This window comes from Zeus faber (assembly GCF_960531495.2).
Source record: "Zeus faber genome assembly, chromosome: 3".
Taxonomy (NCBI): domain Eukaryota; kingdom Metazoa; phylum Chordata; class Actinopteri; order Zeiformes; family Zeidae; genus Zeus; species Zeus faber.
The window spans coordinates 36,515,875-36,530,362 of record NC_137190.1 but is presented as its reverse complement, the minus strand read 5'-3'; the positions used below and the strand labels follow the sequence as shown (position 1 = coordinate 36,530,362).

General features: G+C 43.1%; 1 protein-coding gene across 1 annotated transcript; it reads left to right on the top strand.

The window, feature by feature from the left end:
* Window positions 1–240: 240 nt before the first annotated feature.
* Window positions 241–12,293, top strand: mrpl21 (mitochondrial ribosomal protein L21). The gene is made up of 7 exons (XM_079998283.1): window positions 241–338; window positions 2,289–2,349; window positions 3,458–3,543; window positions 5,628–5,791; window positions 11,170–11,222; window positions 11,693–11,796; window positions 12,159–12,293. Exons 1-7 carry the CDS (start codon window positions 242–244, stop codon window positions 12,221–12,223), a joined length of 630 nt encoding a protein of 209 aa, XP_079854409.1. The 5' UTR covers window position 241; the 3' UTR covers window positions 12,224–12,293.
* Window positions 12,294–14,488: the final 2,195 nt, after the last annotated feature.

Sequence of the window (14,488 nt, the reverse complement as noted above, 5' to 3'; positions counted from 1 at the left end):
GGAAACAGATTTGAGTGTCACATTGTCAACGCTCCGTCGTTGACAATGATCCTATCACTTGATTCCTATCCGAGAATCTCACATTATTTCTCAACCACTGCATTTGTTTTTCAATCACGTATACCTCCCATGTTTGTTATTGGTTGTTATACAATTATTGAACTATTCTAAACGCTATAAGTAACTAGCTATTTAACTACTTGTTCCGGGACGTAAAAAACGTAACACCAAAAGTAGCAAGATGGCGTCGACTTTGAGAAGCTGTGCTGTGGAGATGCTGAGAATTTGTTGGGGATTACGGGCGCAGTCCGGGATTATTTCTTCATTTAAACGATCGGGTAAGCGTTTTACAGCGATACGGTTGGACATTTAATAACATGTCCTATTTTCACTGTCGAATTTCGACGTTAACCTGCGGCATCGACTATCAAGTAACAAATGAATACAGATTCCAGAACCATACAACGTTGGGGGATCGGGGACACATGTTTCACAAAACGGATTAAAAAAAAAATCCCACTTAAAGATTTATATACAGAAATTGAATATTACAATTTAATATGATGAATTCATAAAAGCTATTAGGAAATTAATAGCTTTTATGGTTTTTATGGAGAAGCTGTATTAGGCTCATGGTAGACAGGTCACTAGGGCCATGGAGTGCTGGGCCTACAGTAAAACTGAGTACTAGGTGGAAACGGAGGTGGCTTACACCGATCAGGCACAACATTAAAACCACTGACAGGTGAAGTGAATAACATTGATCATCTCATTCCAATGGTACCTGTCAAGAGGTAGGATATATTAGACAAGTGAACCAGTCAGTTCTTGGGAGTTTATCTGCATAGCTGCAGGCCGCTCAGAGTGCCCATGCTGACCCATGTGAGCATCAGAACCGGACCGTAGAACAAGAAGAAGAAGGTGGCCTGGTCTGATGAATCGCATTTTCTTTTACATCATGTGGATGGCCAGGTGCGTGTGCGTCGTTTACCTGGGTAAGAGATGGCACCAGGATTCACTATGGGAAGAAGGCAAGCTGGTGGAGGCAGTGTGATGCTCCGGGCAATGTTCTGCTGGGAAACCTTGCGTCCTGGCATTCATGTGGATGTTACTTTGACATGTACCACCTACCTAAACATTGTTGCAGACCAAGTACACCCCTTCATGGCAACAGTTTTTCCTGGCGGCATTGGCCTGTGTCAGCAGGATAATGCGCCCTGCCACACAGCAAAAAATGTTCAGGAATAGTTTGAGGAACATGACAAGGAGTTCAAGGTGTTGACTTGGCCTAGGATATCAATCCGATCGAGCATCTGTGGGATGTGCAGGAACAACAAGTCTGATCCATGGGGGCCCCACCTCGCAACTTACAGGATTTAAAGGATCTGCTGCTAACTTTTTGGTGCCAGATACCACAGGACACCTTCAGAGGTCTTGTGGAGTCCATGCTTTGAGGGGTCAGAGCTCTTCTGGCAGTATAAGTGGGACCTACACGATATTATGCAGGTGGTTTTAATGTTGTATGTTGGACAGTGCACAAGAGACCGTCAGGGAAGCGCTTATGGTGGGTAAGTAAAGTAAAGTAACTAGAGGAGAGGGTCAGAACATAAAGCATATATCTGTCGGCTGGTGATCACAGACACAGAACTCGTGTACCCCATCATCCAGTTTAACCTAACGATTATTCACACATTTTAAAATAAAGGAGACTTTAAAGCAACTATTGTCACTTTAAACACATCATGTTGAGGCTTAAATTATATAAATTCATTTTTTTTTTATTAAAAATGACCACCACCAATCCCCCTCTTTGGAGAACAATCTTGCCATGTTTTGACCGACTTATCATCATATCTTCTCCAAGAGGGGGAGAATCACCACATGTGGGACAAATAAACACAAATACAACACAAATAACATGTCCTTGAAAAAGACAGAATTAGGTAGACGAAAATTGCAATTATGGCACATGGCCTTTTTCTTTGATTGTTATGGCAGTAAAGGAGAAGGATGTTATCCGGAGTGTGTTTTTCAAAGCAGATGCTGGTAATATACATTTTCGGAACAATCCCACTGTATAAACTTCCACTACCGAAAGATGACACTTTATCGTGCAGATTAGCTGTATCAACCAGTTTCCTGATCGCTTGGTTCTGCCCCCATGGTATCAACATCTGCTGTGGTTCTGCCATCGGATGACTGCTGCTGTTGGTCATGACAGCCTGACAAAATTGTTGATAAGTTTAGATATAATATGCACTTTTTTTTTTTTTTTTTTTGTCTTCAAGGTTTGGTGTTACCTCCCATCCAACGGCACCAGAGTTCTCAGACTGTCATTGTTCGGACGAGGTATTATTTCCACGGGGGGGGGGGTTGGTCGCTCATGTAAAATGAGACAATAGCTGTGTTCATGACCTCACTCTTGATCACTCGTCATTCCCACATTGGCCTCCTTTACGGAAAAGTTCCTTATGGACTATGTTCCCACATTGATTACTGTTATAGATTTATGAAGTAATGTTCGTTCGAGAGGTGTCTAATTCATGCGAGACTAGGCAACAGAATCTTTTTCGTTGTTAGACCAGCACTTCGCTCCCCGTCCCTCCCCGACCGACTCTTCCCTCTGCTGACAGAGGGGCAGTGATGTCGTTAGGGGTGAGCATTTTTTCTGAATAGCCTCAATCTAAAATAGCTCTGCAGGGCAGGCCCTGACCCTGATCGCTCCTTCCCTGACAGTACCGTTTGTGCCCACTGCGCACCAGCGATGGTGCGCCCGGCCCCAATGGTACTGACCGCCACTGCCCACCAGCGATGGGGAACCCGGGATCGCCGCACAAAACAGTGTGTTTTTATTTTAGACGTAGGTTATTTTATTTGAGTCCATTTCCTTATGGAACAAAAGAAGCACCATGCTTGGGAACAGTTCTCTGTCACTGTCTTACCCTGCTGTGCAGCTGGTGGGCCAGCCAAGCACTTGTGCCCAATGTCCCCACACCCCTCCTATAACTCATTTTAGAGAAAAAATAATACAATTTAAGAATATAAAGACCCGTCTCCATAGAGACTGGACGTGTTTCAGTTTCTCATCTTTGCCGCCGAGCGCAATGTTTTTTTTTTTTTCTTCTTCCCAAAAACAAATATTTTTTAAAAATATTTGTACGAAATTAATATTCATAAAAACCCACAATTTGTGCTCTGTTTGCATTCGGCTCCACACCTACTTTATGGCAATGCTAATGCTTTCATTTCCACACACTTCCATTCACAGCCGTACCGGCATTTTCGCGGAAGCGTTACTAGGTCAAGAGTGGGGAAATTTACAGAACATCGACACCGGCTCCTTTTCCCACAACATTCCAATACGGAACATCGCCAGTAGATTTACGGCTTTCAGTGCAAGTGGGAAAGGGGCTATATGTGTCTGACTTGCTGACTGCTTTGCCCTATTTTGATCCAGTGTGGTACCCGAGACATCCCTGTCCAAACCCCCATGGCCCAAGGGAAATTATGTCAGCCCAGAAGAAGAACAGAGGCAGCATGCTGGTGAGAAAACAATGCTCTTTATTTTAGTACACAGCAAGGTTAGGTTAAAAACTCTGCTATTGCATTTGTGTTTTAGGTAGTGTCTAGATATTTTTGATATTTTCTGTACCATGAGTCTATCCTAAAATCCTCATTTTTAAAATAATAATAACTCAAGTGTTTCTACCAGTGAGGTTTTGTTGTTGTGGTGCTGCGGCCTGGCCAAATCCTGGCCATCCCAAGATGAATCTTAAAAATATGCAAACAGACATCCTAATATTTCTCAGAAATATTCTTCCCAAATGCACTTTGGACGGCGTACATTTTTATTTTCTTATTAATGCTTTAGACACTTTCAAGTGTTGTGATGCAACTGAAAATATTTTATGCCACATGAATTTGAATGGTTTTGAGATTAAGTAATTAATTAAGTAATCAAAGTCAGAAAGGGCAAAAAAAGATATAGGCAAAAGATATAAGAAAAAAAATCCATAACCAAAATTTCATATTAAAGATACAGTGTGGAATAGAGTACAGTGTTAGCAAGGAAAATAACAATGTAAAATATGCAGTGTATTGTGCAAGGGCCGTAATGATTCAGTATTCAGCCATTGCACTTGGATAAACTTAGACTTTGGGGGATAATTAGCTTTCTTGCCGACATTCTCTTCAGGAAATGTACCTTTTATCTGGTTTCGTACTGCTAGGTGTGGCCTTTCTGTATTGTGTTAAATAAAATGGCAAAAATCCTTCATTATTCTACAGTAAAAGATTGTCATTTCAAAAATCCTTACAACTTTTATATTCCGGTGTTTCCACAGGCTTTCCTTTGGCGGGTCAGAATGTTTAACACATCATTAGATCACCAGGAAGTTAAGTCTCGTAACACTTAAAATTCAGGAAACCTTGAATAACTTCATCCATGTCTAAAGAGGGTAGCTGAGCGGCAATGAAGAAACCAACCCACCATTTGTTGTACGTAACGCATTGGGCATACTAGCGGACTGTTTATCAAAGGGGGAATGTGAAACCACCGCCTGCTTGGGTGCACGAGAGTAGGATTGTCTTTTCAGTTTCCCCATAACTCTGCCATCAACAGGTGTCGGTGGTACTTCTTGAATGTGCAGCTTTTTCCACCCCTTAACTCCGCACAACAGATTAACAAAGTGCTGGTCATCGATCGAGAAGAAAGAAGAAACTACACTATGTACTTTGATGCAGTCCAACAGGGAAAACATTTGAGCCTCAAGGTGTTTTGAATGTCCCTTTTGAATATTTCAAATTCATGTGAGGGGACGGAAGCAAAGCATGGTGGGGAAAGTGGGAAGGAGTAAATAATGGAAGGAAAGGAATACGATGGGAAGGAGGGAAGAAATTAAGGAAGGAATGGAGGGAAGGATGTAAAAAATGGAGGGATGATTGAAGAGGGAAGGATGGGGGGGAGGAAGGAACGGGAAGGAGTGAAGGAAAGAGGACCAGAAGAATGGAAGGAAAGGGGAAGGAATAAATGATGGAAAGGAGGAAAAGAAAAAGGTAAGGACACAGAAGGAATGGAGGGATGAAGGAAGAGGAAAAGGAGGTTTATAGTGTCCTTCTTTTTGCGTGATCCAACTTGAATTTGAATATTCGTATTTGTCCTTTTCAGTATTGCAATGGTTATGCATTGAGTTGAATGAACTTGAGACTGTTGCCAGTAGGTGTCGCCTAGATGACACTACACCTTTGCACAAATTACGTCCTGTATCATATGATAGTTTTTGCATTCTGTTTTTGCGGATTTGCACACAAATGCAGCATAATCAAGAAATAACTATGACTAACTATTCAGAGCAATCTCACCCACAATTCGGAATTGAGCTGAACAGTGTGCAGTATGAAAGCATACTTAAATACAGCTCCAGAGAAGTTGGTATGGCTCTCGTGGTTGGTATCCGTCTGTGTGGAGTTTCCATGTTCTCCCTGTATTTTAGCGCAGGATTTGTTTTGGGTGCTCCTAGATTCTCCTGCGTCATACCAAGACGTCCAGTTTGGGATGATCAGACTTGGGGACCCATGAATGGTCCCTGTTAACAGTGTGTTGAGTGAATTTCGAATGTTCTCTCCAGCCTTGGTGCAGAAGGTGAACAGTCTTCTTTCCAAGGAGGAGTCTGGGCGGCTTTTCGCAGTGGTCCACTTTGCCAGTCGCCAGTGGAAGGTCACTAACGAGGACTTGATCCTGATTGAGAATCACATTGAGGCAGAGTGCGGTGACCGCATCAGGATGGAGAAGGTAAAAACTCCCATTTCGCGTAGTCACTCACAACAGCCTTTTTTTCTCCACCAATTATTGCAGTTCATGATGCGATCACCTGTCGAAATACTGCATTGTGAGATTGTGCTCACAGATTTTCTTAAGGGAGCCACTCATAACGAGAATATCACTCAAAGAGCCTCAGAGATTGCAGATATTAGTGTTTTTAATTGCCATTACTAGCGGCAGTTTAACCATCAGTAGCCTAGTTTAATTCTATTTTGTGCTTACAAAACATGAACTTCACAATTACATGGTGTGGTGTGGGGGTGGTGTGATTTTAAGCAGCCACACGTGCCTTGGGTATGGTTAATTGGGCCCAGGAGCAGGGGTGGCTGTGCACCTGTTGTTCATCAGAGTAACCGATGAGCACAGGTTAAAATCACCTACCCCCCCCCCCCCCACACACACACGCACACTGCATTTATGACATACGTTTAATATTCAGGATATCGGACACCTTTTTATCCCTCAAAATGACATGACATGCAAGACATTCGTTCACACAGATGGCATTATGAAAATGTAAAAGGAAAATGGCTTGCGCGTGTATGTATACAGTATATGTGAATATACACTACTCACAAAAAGTTAGGGATATTTGGCTTTCGGGTGACATTTATGGAAAATGTAAAAATTTCACGCTACAATGATATTATATCATGAAAGTAGGGCATTTATGTAGAAGCATGCAATGGTGATTTCCTCATCTCAAACAATTTATTGAAACAAAAGCCAACAACAGTGATGGGTTTACCACAACAAAAAATGTCAGTGTCTCAATAACTTAGCATGTGCCCTTGAGCATCAATTACAGCTTGACAATGACTCATGCTGTTCAGAAGTCGACTTATTGTCTGCTGAGGCATGGCCCCCCACTCTTCTTGAAGGGCGGCCCTCAGGTCATTGAGGTTCTGGGGTACAGAGTTACGAGCCTCTACACAGCGACTCAGCTGATCCCATAGGTTTTCTATGGGATTCAGGTCTGGAGAAAGTGCAGGCCACTCCATTTGAGGTACCCCAGTCTCCAGCAGCCGTTCCCTAATGATGCGACCTCGATGAGCTGGAGCATTGTCGTCCATGAAGATGAAATTAGGCCTGTGTTGTTCATGCAGGGGCACAATGACTGGATTAATGATGTTATTCAGGTAGTATGGGCTTGTCACTGTACCATTCACAAAGTGTAGGGCAGTTCTGTATTGACTAGACACACCTGCACACACTGTAACACCACCACCACCAAAGGCTCGTCAGCTGACAACAGTGGCTGATGCATAGCGCTCTCCTTGATGTCTCCAACATCGTTGGCGTCCATCATTTCTGCTCAACGTGAATCGACTTTCATTAGAGAACAGCACTGAGGCCCACTGGTCCCTCGTCCAGCGTCAATGCTCCCTGGTCCATGCAAGACGATGATGCCTGTGCCTGGTGGTGTGGTCAGGTACCCTTGCAGGTCGTCTAGCACGCAGACCAGGCTGATGTAAACGGTTTCGAATGGTCTGACACTTGGGTGCCTCTCACCTCCCTTCAATTTGACTGGAGTTGAGTGGCATTCATCATCCAGTTCCGCGGGGCACTGTTCACAATGAAGCGGTCATCAGTGTGGGATGTGGCCAAAGGACGTCCATTATTATGCCTTTCTGTGACTCTTCCAGTCTCTCTATATCTCTGTTGCAACCTGCTGATGACACTCTGTGACACTCTAAGCTCAGTGGCCACTTCCCTCTGAGAACATCCTGTTTGAACCCCCGCAATGGCGAGGTACTGTTGATCAATTGTTAGGTGTTGTCTTCATCTCATGATGTCAAAATGTGAACAGCATGATGAAGAGGACTGTTTAAATACCAATTCTAATTGAACCAGGAAATGTATTGGTCGATTCATGGATCAAACACCTTTTGTGAATTTTGCCGTTCAGCTCCTTGTTAGAGAACAGCAAGTTGTGCAAAAAGTACTGAAACATTGAACAGTTGGACATGTGCATTCAAAAGTTTAGAGAAGGTCAAATTAAGTTCACCTGTAAAGGTTATAGTGCATTTTAGGTTCATCCTGAAATTTCACCCGAAAGCCAAATATCCCTAACTTTTTGTGTGTGTGTGTGTGTGTGTGTGTGTGTGTGTGTGTGTGTGTGTGTGTGTGTGTGTGTGTGTGTGTGTGTGTGTGTGTGTGTGTGTGTGTGTGTGTGTGTGTGTGTGTGTGTGTGTGTGTGTGTGTGTGTGTGTGTGTGCACACATATACTCACTGGCCACTTTATTAGGTGCACCTGTTCAATTGCTTGTTAACACAAATAGCTAATCAGCCAATCACATGGCAGCAACTCATTGCATTTAGGCATGTAGACATGGTGAGAATGACTTGCTGAAGTTCAAACCGAGCATCAGAATGGGGAAGAAAGGGGATTTAATTGACTTTGAACGTGGCATTGTTGTTGGTGCCAGACGGGCTGGTCTGAGTATTTCAGAAACTGCTGACCTACTGGGATTTTCATGCACAACCATCTCTAGGGTTTACAGAGAATGGTCTGAAAAATAGAAAATATCCAGTGAGCGGAAGTTGTGTGGACGAAAATGCCTTGTTTATGTCAGAGGTCAGAGGAGAATGGGCAGATTGGTTTGAGACGATAGAAAAGCAACAGTAACTCAAATAACCACTAGTTTCAACTAAGGTATGCAGAATACCATCTCTTAAACCACAACACGTGGAACCTTGAAGCAGATGGGCTACAGAAGCAGAAGACAACATCGGGTGCCATTCCTGTCAACTAAGAACAGGAAACTGAGGCTACAATTCGCACAGGCTCACCAAAAATGGACAATAGAAGATTGGAAAAACATTGCAAACAAAACAAACAACATGAAAGCATGGATCCATCCTGCCTTGTATCAACGGTTCAGGCTGGTGTTGGTGGTGTAACTACTACTTCCAGCACAATGTCACAAAGCTCAAATCATCTCAAACTGGTTTCTTGAACATGACAATGAGTTCACTGTACTCCAGTGGCCTCTACAGTCACCAGATCTCAATCCAATAGAGCACCTTTAGGATGTGGTCGAACGGATATTCGCATCATGGATGTGCAGCCGACAAATCTGCAGCAACTGCGTGATGCTATCCTGTCAATATGGACCAACAACCATGCCACGTTCAAAGTCGCTTAAATCCCCATTCTTTCCTATTCTGATGCTCTGTTCGAATTTCAGCAAGTCATCCTCACCATGTCTTCATGCCTAAATGTAATATAATTATTTTTTTAAATCAGTGTTTTTCTTTTACAGTGCTTACTTTTACAATTTCTGTATTATACATTGAAAAAAACTCAAATAAATGCACAGTAATGAATTACAATGATTACGATGAACTATAGTGTTTCAGTAGGAAAATAAATTGGGATTCGCTGGTGTCCAAACTGATGTTCTGGGATATTTCTTGCCAGGATTTCAGTGATCTTCATAATTTGAAGCTGATGTACATCAGTTTGTCGTATAAGTGAACATACCGATCAGCCACAACATTAAAACCACCTGCCTAATATTGTGTGGGTCCCCTTGTGCCGCCAAAACAGCTGATCCACAAGGTTCCACAAGACCTCTGAAGGTGTCCTGTGGTATCTGGCACCAAGATGAGCAGCAGATCCTCTTAGGTACTGTAAGTGGTGAGGTAGGGGCCCCATTAATCAGGCTTGTTGTTTCAGCACATCCCACACAGGCTCAGTCAGATTGAAATCTGGGGAATTGGAGGTTAAGTCAACACCATGAACTCCTTGTCATGTTCCGCAAACCATTGATGCACAATTCTTACAGTGTGGCAGGGCGCATTATCTTGCTGAAAGAGGCCACTGCCATCAGGGAAAACCGTTGCCATGAAGGGGTGTACTTGGTCAACAATGTTTTGGTAGGTGGTACGTGTCAAAGTAACATCCACATGAATGGCAGGACCCAAGGTTTCCCAGCAGAACATTGCCCAGAGCATCACACTGCCTCCACCAGCTTGTCTTCTTCCCATAGTGCATCCTGGTGCCATCTCTTCCCCAAGTAAATGATGCACAAGCACCCAGTCATCCAGGTAATGTAAAAGAAAACATGATTCATCTGACCAGGCCACCTTCTTCCATTGCTCCGTGGTCCAGTTCTGACTAGGGCTGCAGGAATGGCATTTGAAATTTGTTTAGAATTTGAATATTAAAAAAGTAATCTATTTGAATGTTGAAATTGCCATTCAATTAGCTATTTATTTTAATAAATAAATTCATAATAAATGTTCTGGCTAACGTGAGCGATTTAATTCACGTGATGAGCAATACATTTCAAGATAAGTTGATCCAGTTTGTTGCACAGTGAAGGCACATTAGAGAGAAATATCACTGGTAACTGTGCAAAGTTGGCAGAGACACGAGCGCACCGGCGCGTCTCTCTCCTTCGGCGTTTCACTGTGTACAAGGGAAAGTGTGCCTTTGACCAGAATGTCCAGTTATTCCACATGTGGCGATGAAAGGGAGAAGCGGGAGGTGCCTTTCAGTAGGCGCTTTCGGCGTTGGACAAGGGTCAGCATGGGCCCCATACAAGGCAAGCTGCGATGCATTGTGTTCTGACACCTTTCTTTCATAACCAGCATTACATTTTCAGCAATTTGTGCTGCAGTAGCTCTTCCGTGGTATCGAACAAGACAGCGAGCCTTAGCTCCCCACGCACATCAGTGAGCCTTTGGAGCCCATGACCCTGTCGCCAGTTCACTGGTTGTCTTTCCTTGGACTACTTTTGGTTGGTACTAACCACTGCATACCGGGAACACCCCACAGGACCTGCCGTTTTGGAGATGCTCTGACCCAGTCATCTAGCCATTACAATTTTTTTTCCCTTGTCAAAGTCATTCAGATTCTAATGCTTGCCCATTTTTCCTGTCAACACATCAACTTCAAGAACTGACTGTTCACTTGCTGCCTAATATATCACCCCTTGACAGCTGCCATTGGCGCAAGATGATCAATGTTATTCACTTCACCTATCAGTGGTTTTAATGTTTTGGCTGATCTGGGTACAGGCAGTCTCCGGGCTACGAACCCCCGTACTTACGTACTGACCTCTGTAAAGCCTATTGTTTAAAAAATTATCGGATTACATAGAATGGTTTGTACGGCTACGAACGGGCGGACTACTCAACAGGCGACGCTCAAAACACTCCGCAGACCTAAATACAGAAGTCATTAGTAACCCGCGGACTACCTGTATTTGCGAACCTCTTCAGCTAATCTCTTCGATCTGCTCCATGTTGTTTTCACTGTTGGTGGGAATCTGGCCCCCTAGTTGAGGTGCTGATGATGGATTCACTGATTTCTAGTTTTCTGTCATCTACGTTTTCAGGTGCTGATGGTTGGAGGTGAAGACTTCACTCTCATCGGTCGGCCTATCGTTGGGTAATGTCAGCCATCAACCCCAGCATGCTCTCGATCCAGTTTCTCGCAACATGACTAATATTGCCACAACATGGCAAACTATTCGCACATTCTCCAACCTTTTTACTTTCATTATTGCTGAACTGATGTTTACTTAATGTCAGAATGGGACATTATCAAGGTTAATCTCGAATTGAAATAGACATTGAAGACTACCATTGTGATGATACATAAAATGTCGAGTCACAAGCAAGGTCTCAGTTGATAACAACAAAGGAGGGGTAAGAGCAACAGGGAATGAAATCTGGCGATCCGTTGCGATATAGTATTTGTACTTTACTTTAGTGTGACTGCCCATATCAGTCTCACTCATTAGCATAATGCTCCCACTTTCTTGTCTTTCAAACTTCCTGCAAGACAAAAAAAACAATCATTTTCGGATCCCTTTCTTCCCTCATCTCCTACGCCACCTCCTCATTGTATCATCACAGGAAGGACCTGGTGAGGGTAGAGGCAACTGTCATAGAGAAGACTGAATCCTTGCCAAAGGTCGTCATGCGATTCTGGAGACGACACAGATTCCAGCACAAGAGGAGTAAGTCTGTTTAAAGTTTGGAAGTGCTTTTAATTGATAGAAATACTGCTATTAATAATTCTTGAATGAAATTATAATATGCAGTACCATGCTTGCAAGTAGCTTTTTAGATTACAAATTACTCTAAATGAAATTGTAAAGTCAATAAATCAATGTATTAAAGCTACAGTTTCATTGTGAAATATTCCATTAAAACATTATTTCAAACATTTTTGCAATATAAATCATCTATTAAAAGCTTATAAGTCAGTAGAACAGGAGTCACCGCCTGTCAGTTGTACATGTCAGGCTGGCAAGTGTTTCTGCCTGACTTACCACAAAATGAAGATTGTATCACATTTTTTTGTTGTCTTCTTCTTCAGTGGTTATTACCCCACAAACGGTCCTGAGGATAAACAGCATAGAAGTGGCACCCAGGCTCACATAACCAATTGTGACTGTGATGTTGAATACTTGTAAATATTGTCTGGCATTGCTGAAAAATAAATAATTAAAATAAATCTCTGTTGTATGTCTTTGTTCAATCCTTTCAAATTACAATTAGCAGACACTTTTATCCAAAGCAACTTACAATTATTCAAACACTGACGGATGCAGCCATCAGGAGCAATTAAGAGTTAAGTGTCTTGCTCAAGTACACTACAGCATGCTAGCAGAGGAGCCTCGGATCGAACTATATATATATATATATATATATATATATATATATATATATATATATATGTATGTATATGTATGTATGTATGTATGTATGTATGTATATGTATGTATGTATGTATGTATATGTATATGTATATGTATATATGTATATATATGTATATGTATATATGTATATATATGTATGTATGTATATGTATATATGTATATATATGTATATGTATATATATATATATATATATATATATGCGCGCACACACACACTCATATTCAAGATGTTTATTCGTCACATATACATACTTTAATTCATATATGCAGTGAAATGTAATGCATATTTCACATTTCGGTGATAACACACAATTTGTCCTAGGGAAAAATTGCTTTCTAATAGACCAACTAACTGACTCCTAAAACGTATAGAATAAGTATAGAATAAAATGGGAGATGGTAGCTCAGGCGGTAGAGCTGGTGGTCTAGTGATCTAAAGGTTGCTGGTTCGATCCCAGGCTCCTGCTAGCATGCTGTAGTGTCCTTGAGCAAGACACTTAACCCCTAATTGCTCCTGATGGCTGCGTCCGTCGGTGTTTGAATAATTGTAAGTCGCTTTGGATAAAAGCGTCTGATCAATGTAATGTAATGTAAAAAAATAAAAATATATATAAAATAAAATGTAATAGAGGGAATATGCTCATGTATATGGAATAGGCAAATATGTATATATAAATATGTGCATTAAAGTGGCATGTGAATGAAGTGAGGTAGTGTTTGGGATAATACAGCACAGTATACAGCAATACGGCATCACGAACAACCCTGAACAGTGACACAGTATGCGGTACAGTATGCTACATACAGTACAGAAGGTAGTGGAGCCTATGTGTGTGGCTCAGTGAGGACCCCTGGTGAGGTCACCATTGACAGTTCTTATGGCTTGCGGGAAAAAAACTGTCTGTCTCTCTGTTCTCGCTGTGTGACTGCGGAGGCGCTTGCCTGACCTCAGCAGCTGGAACAGTCCATTGTTGGGGTGATGAGGATCCTTCATGATCCTGCGGGCTCTGCTACTACACCTCCTGGTGTATAAGTCCTGTAGGGAGGGGAGGGTAGTTCCAGTGGTACGTTCAGCTGAATGCACCACCCTTCGAGGGCCCGCCTGTCCTGAGCAGTACAGTTCCCAAACCAGGCAGTGATGTTGCCTGTCAGGATGCTCTCCACTGCTCCACAGTAGAAGGACTTGAGGATCCTCACCGAGACCCGGAATTTCCTCAGCTGCCTGAGGTGGTAAAGACACTGCCTCGCCTTTCTCACCAGAGTGTCTGTTTGTAAAGTTCATGTTAAGTCCTCTGTGATTTGGACTTCCAGGTATTTGAAGCTGCTCACCCTGTCAAAAGAAGTCCCATTAATCACAAAGGGCACGTGTGTCCTTGATTGTAATCCTCGCCTAATGTCCACAATCAGCTCCTTAGTTTTGCTGACGTTCAGGTGGAGGCTGTTGTCCTGGCACCAGAGTGACAGGTCAGCCACCTCCTCGCGGTAGGCCTTCTCGTCGCAGTCGGTGATCAGGCCCACGACAACGGTGTCGTCAGCAAACTTGATGATGGTGTTGGAGCTGGACCTGGCCACACAGTCATGTGTGTACAGGGAGTACAGTAGGGAGCTGAGGACGCAGCCCTGGGTGGATCCTGTATTCAGGGTGAGGGAGCTTGACATGTGCTTCCCCACCCTGACCACCTGGGGGCGGGCTATGAGAAAGTCCAGGATCCAGGCACACAGCGAAGTAGGTGTGCCTGGGGACTATGGTGTTGAAAGCTGAACTGTAATCGATGAACAGCATTCTCACATAGGCCCACTTCCGGCCATCCAGCTGCGTGAGCATGGTGTGCAGTACCTGGGAGACCGTGTCATCCGTGGATCTGTTTTGCCGGTACGTGAACTGCAACGGGTCCAAGGTGCGGGGGAGGGAGGCGCAGATGTAATCCTTAATCAGCCTCTCGAAACATTTCATGACCACCGAGGTGAGGGCCACCGGACGGTAGTC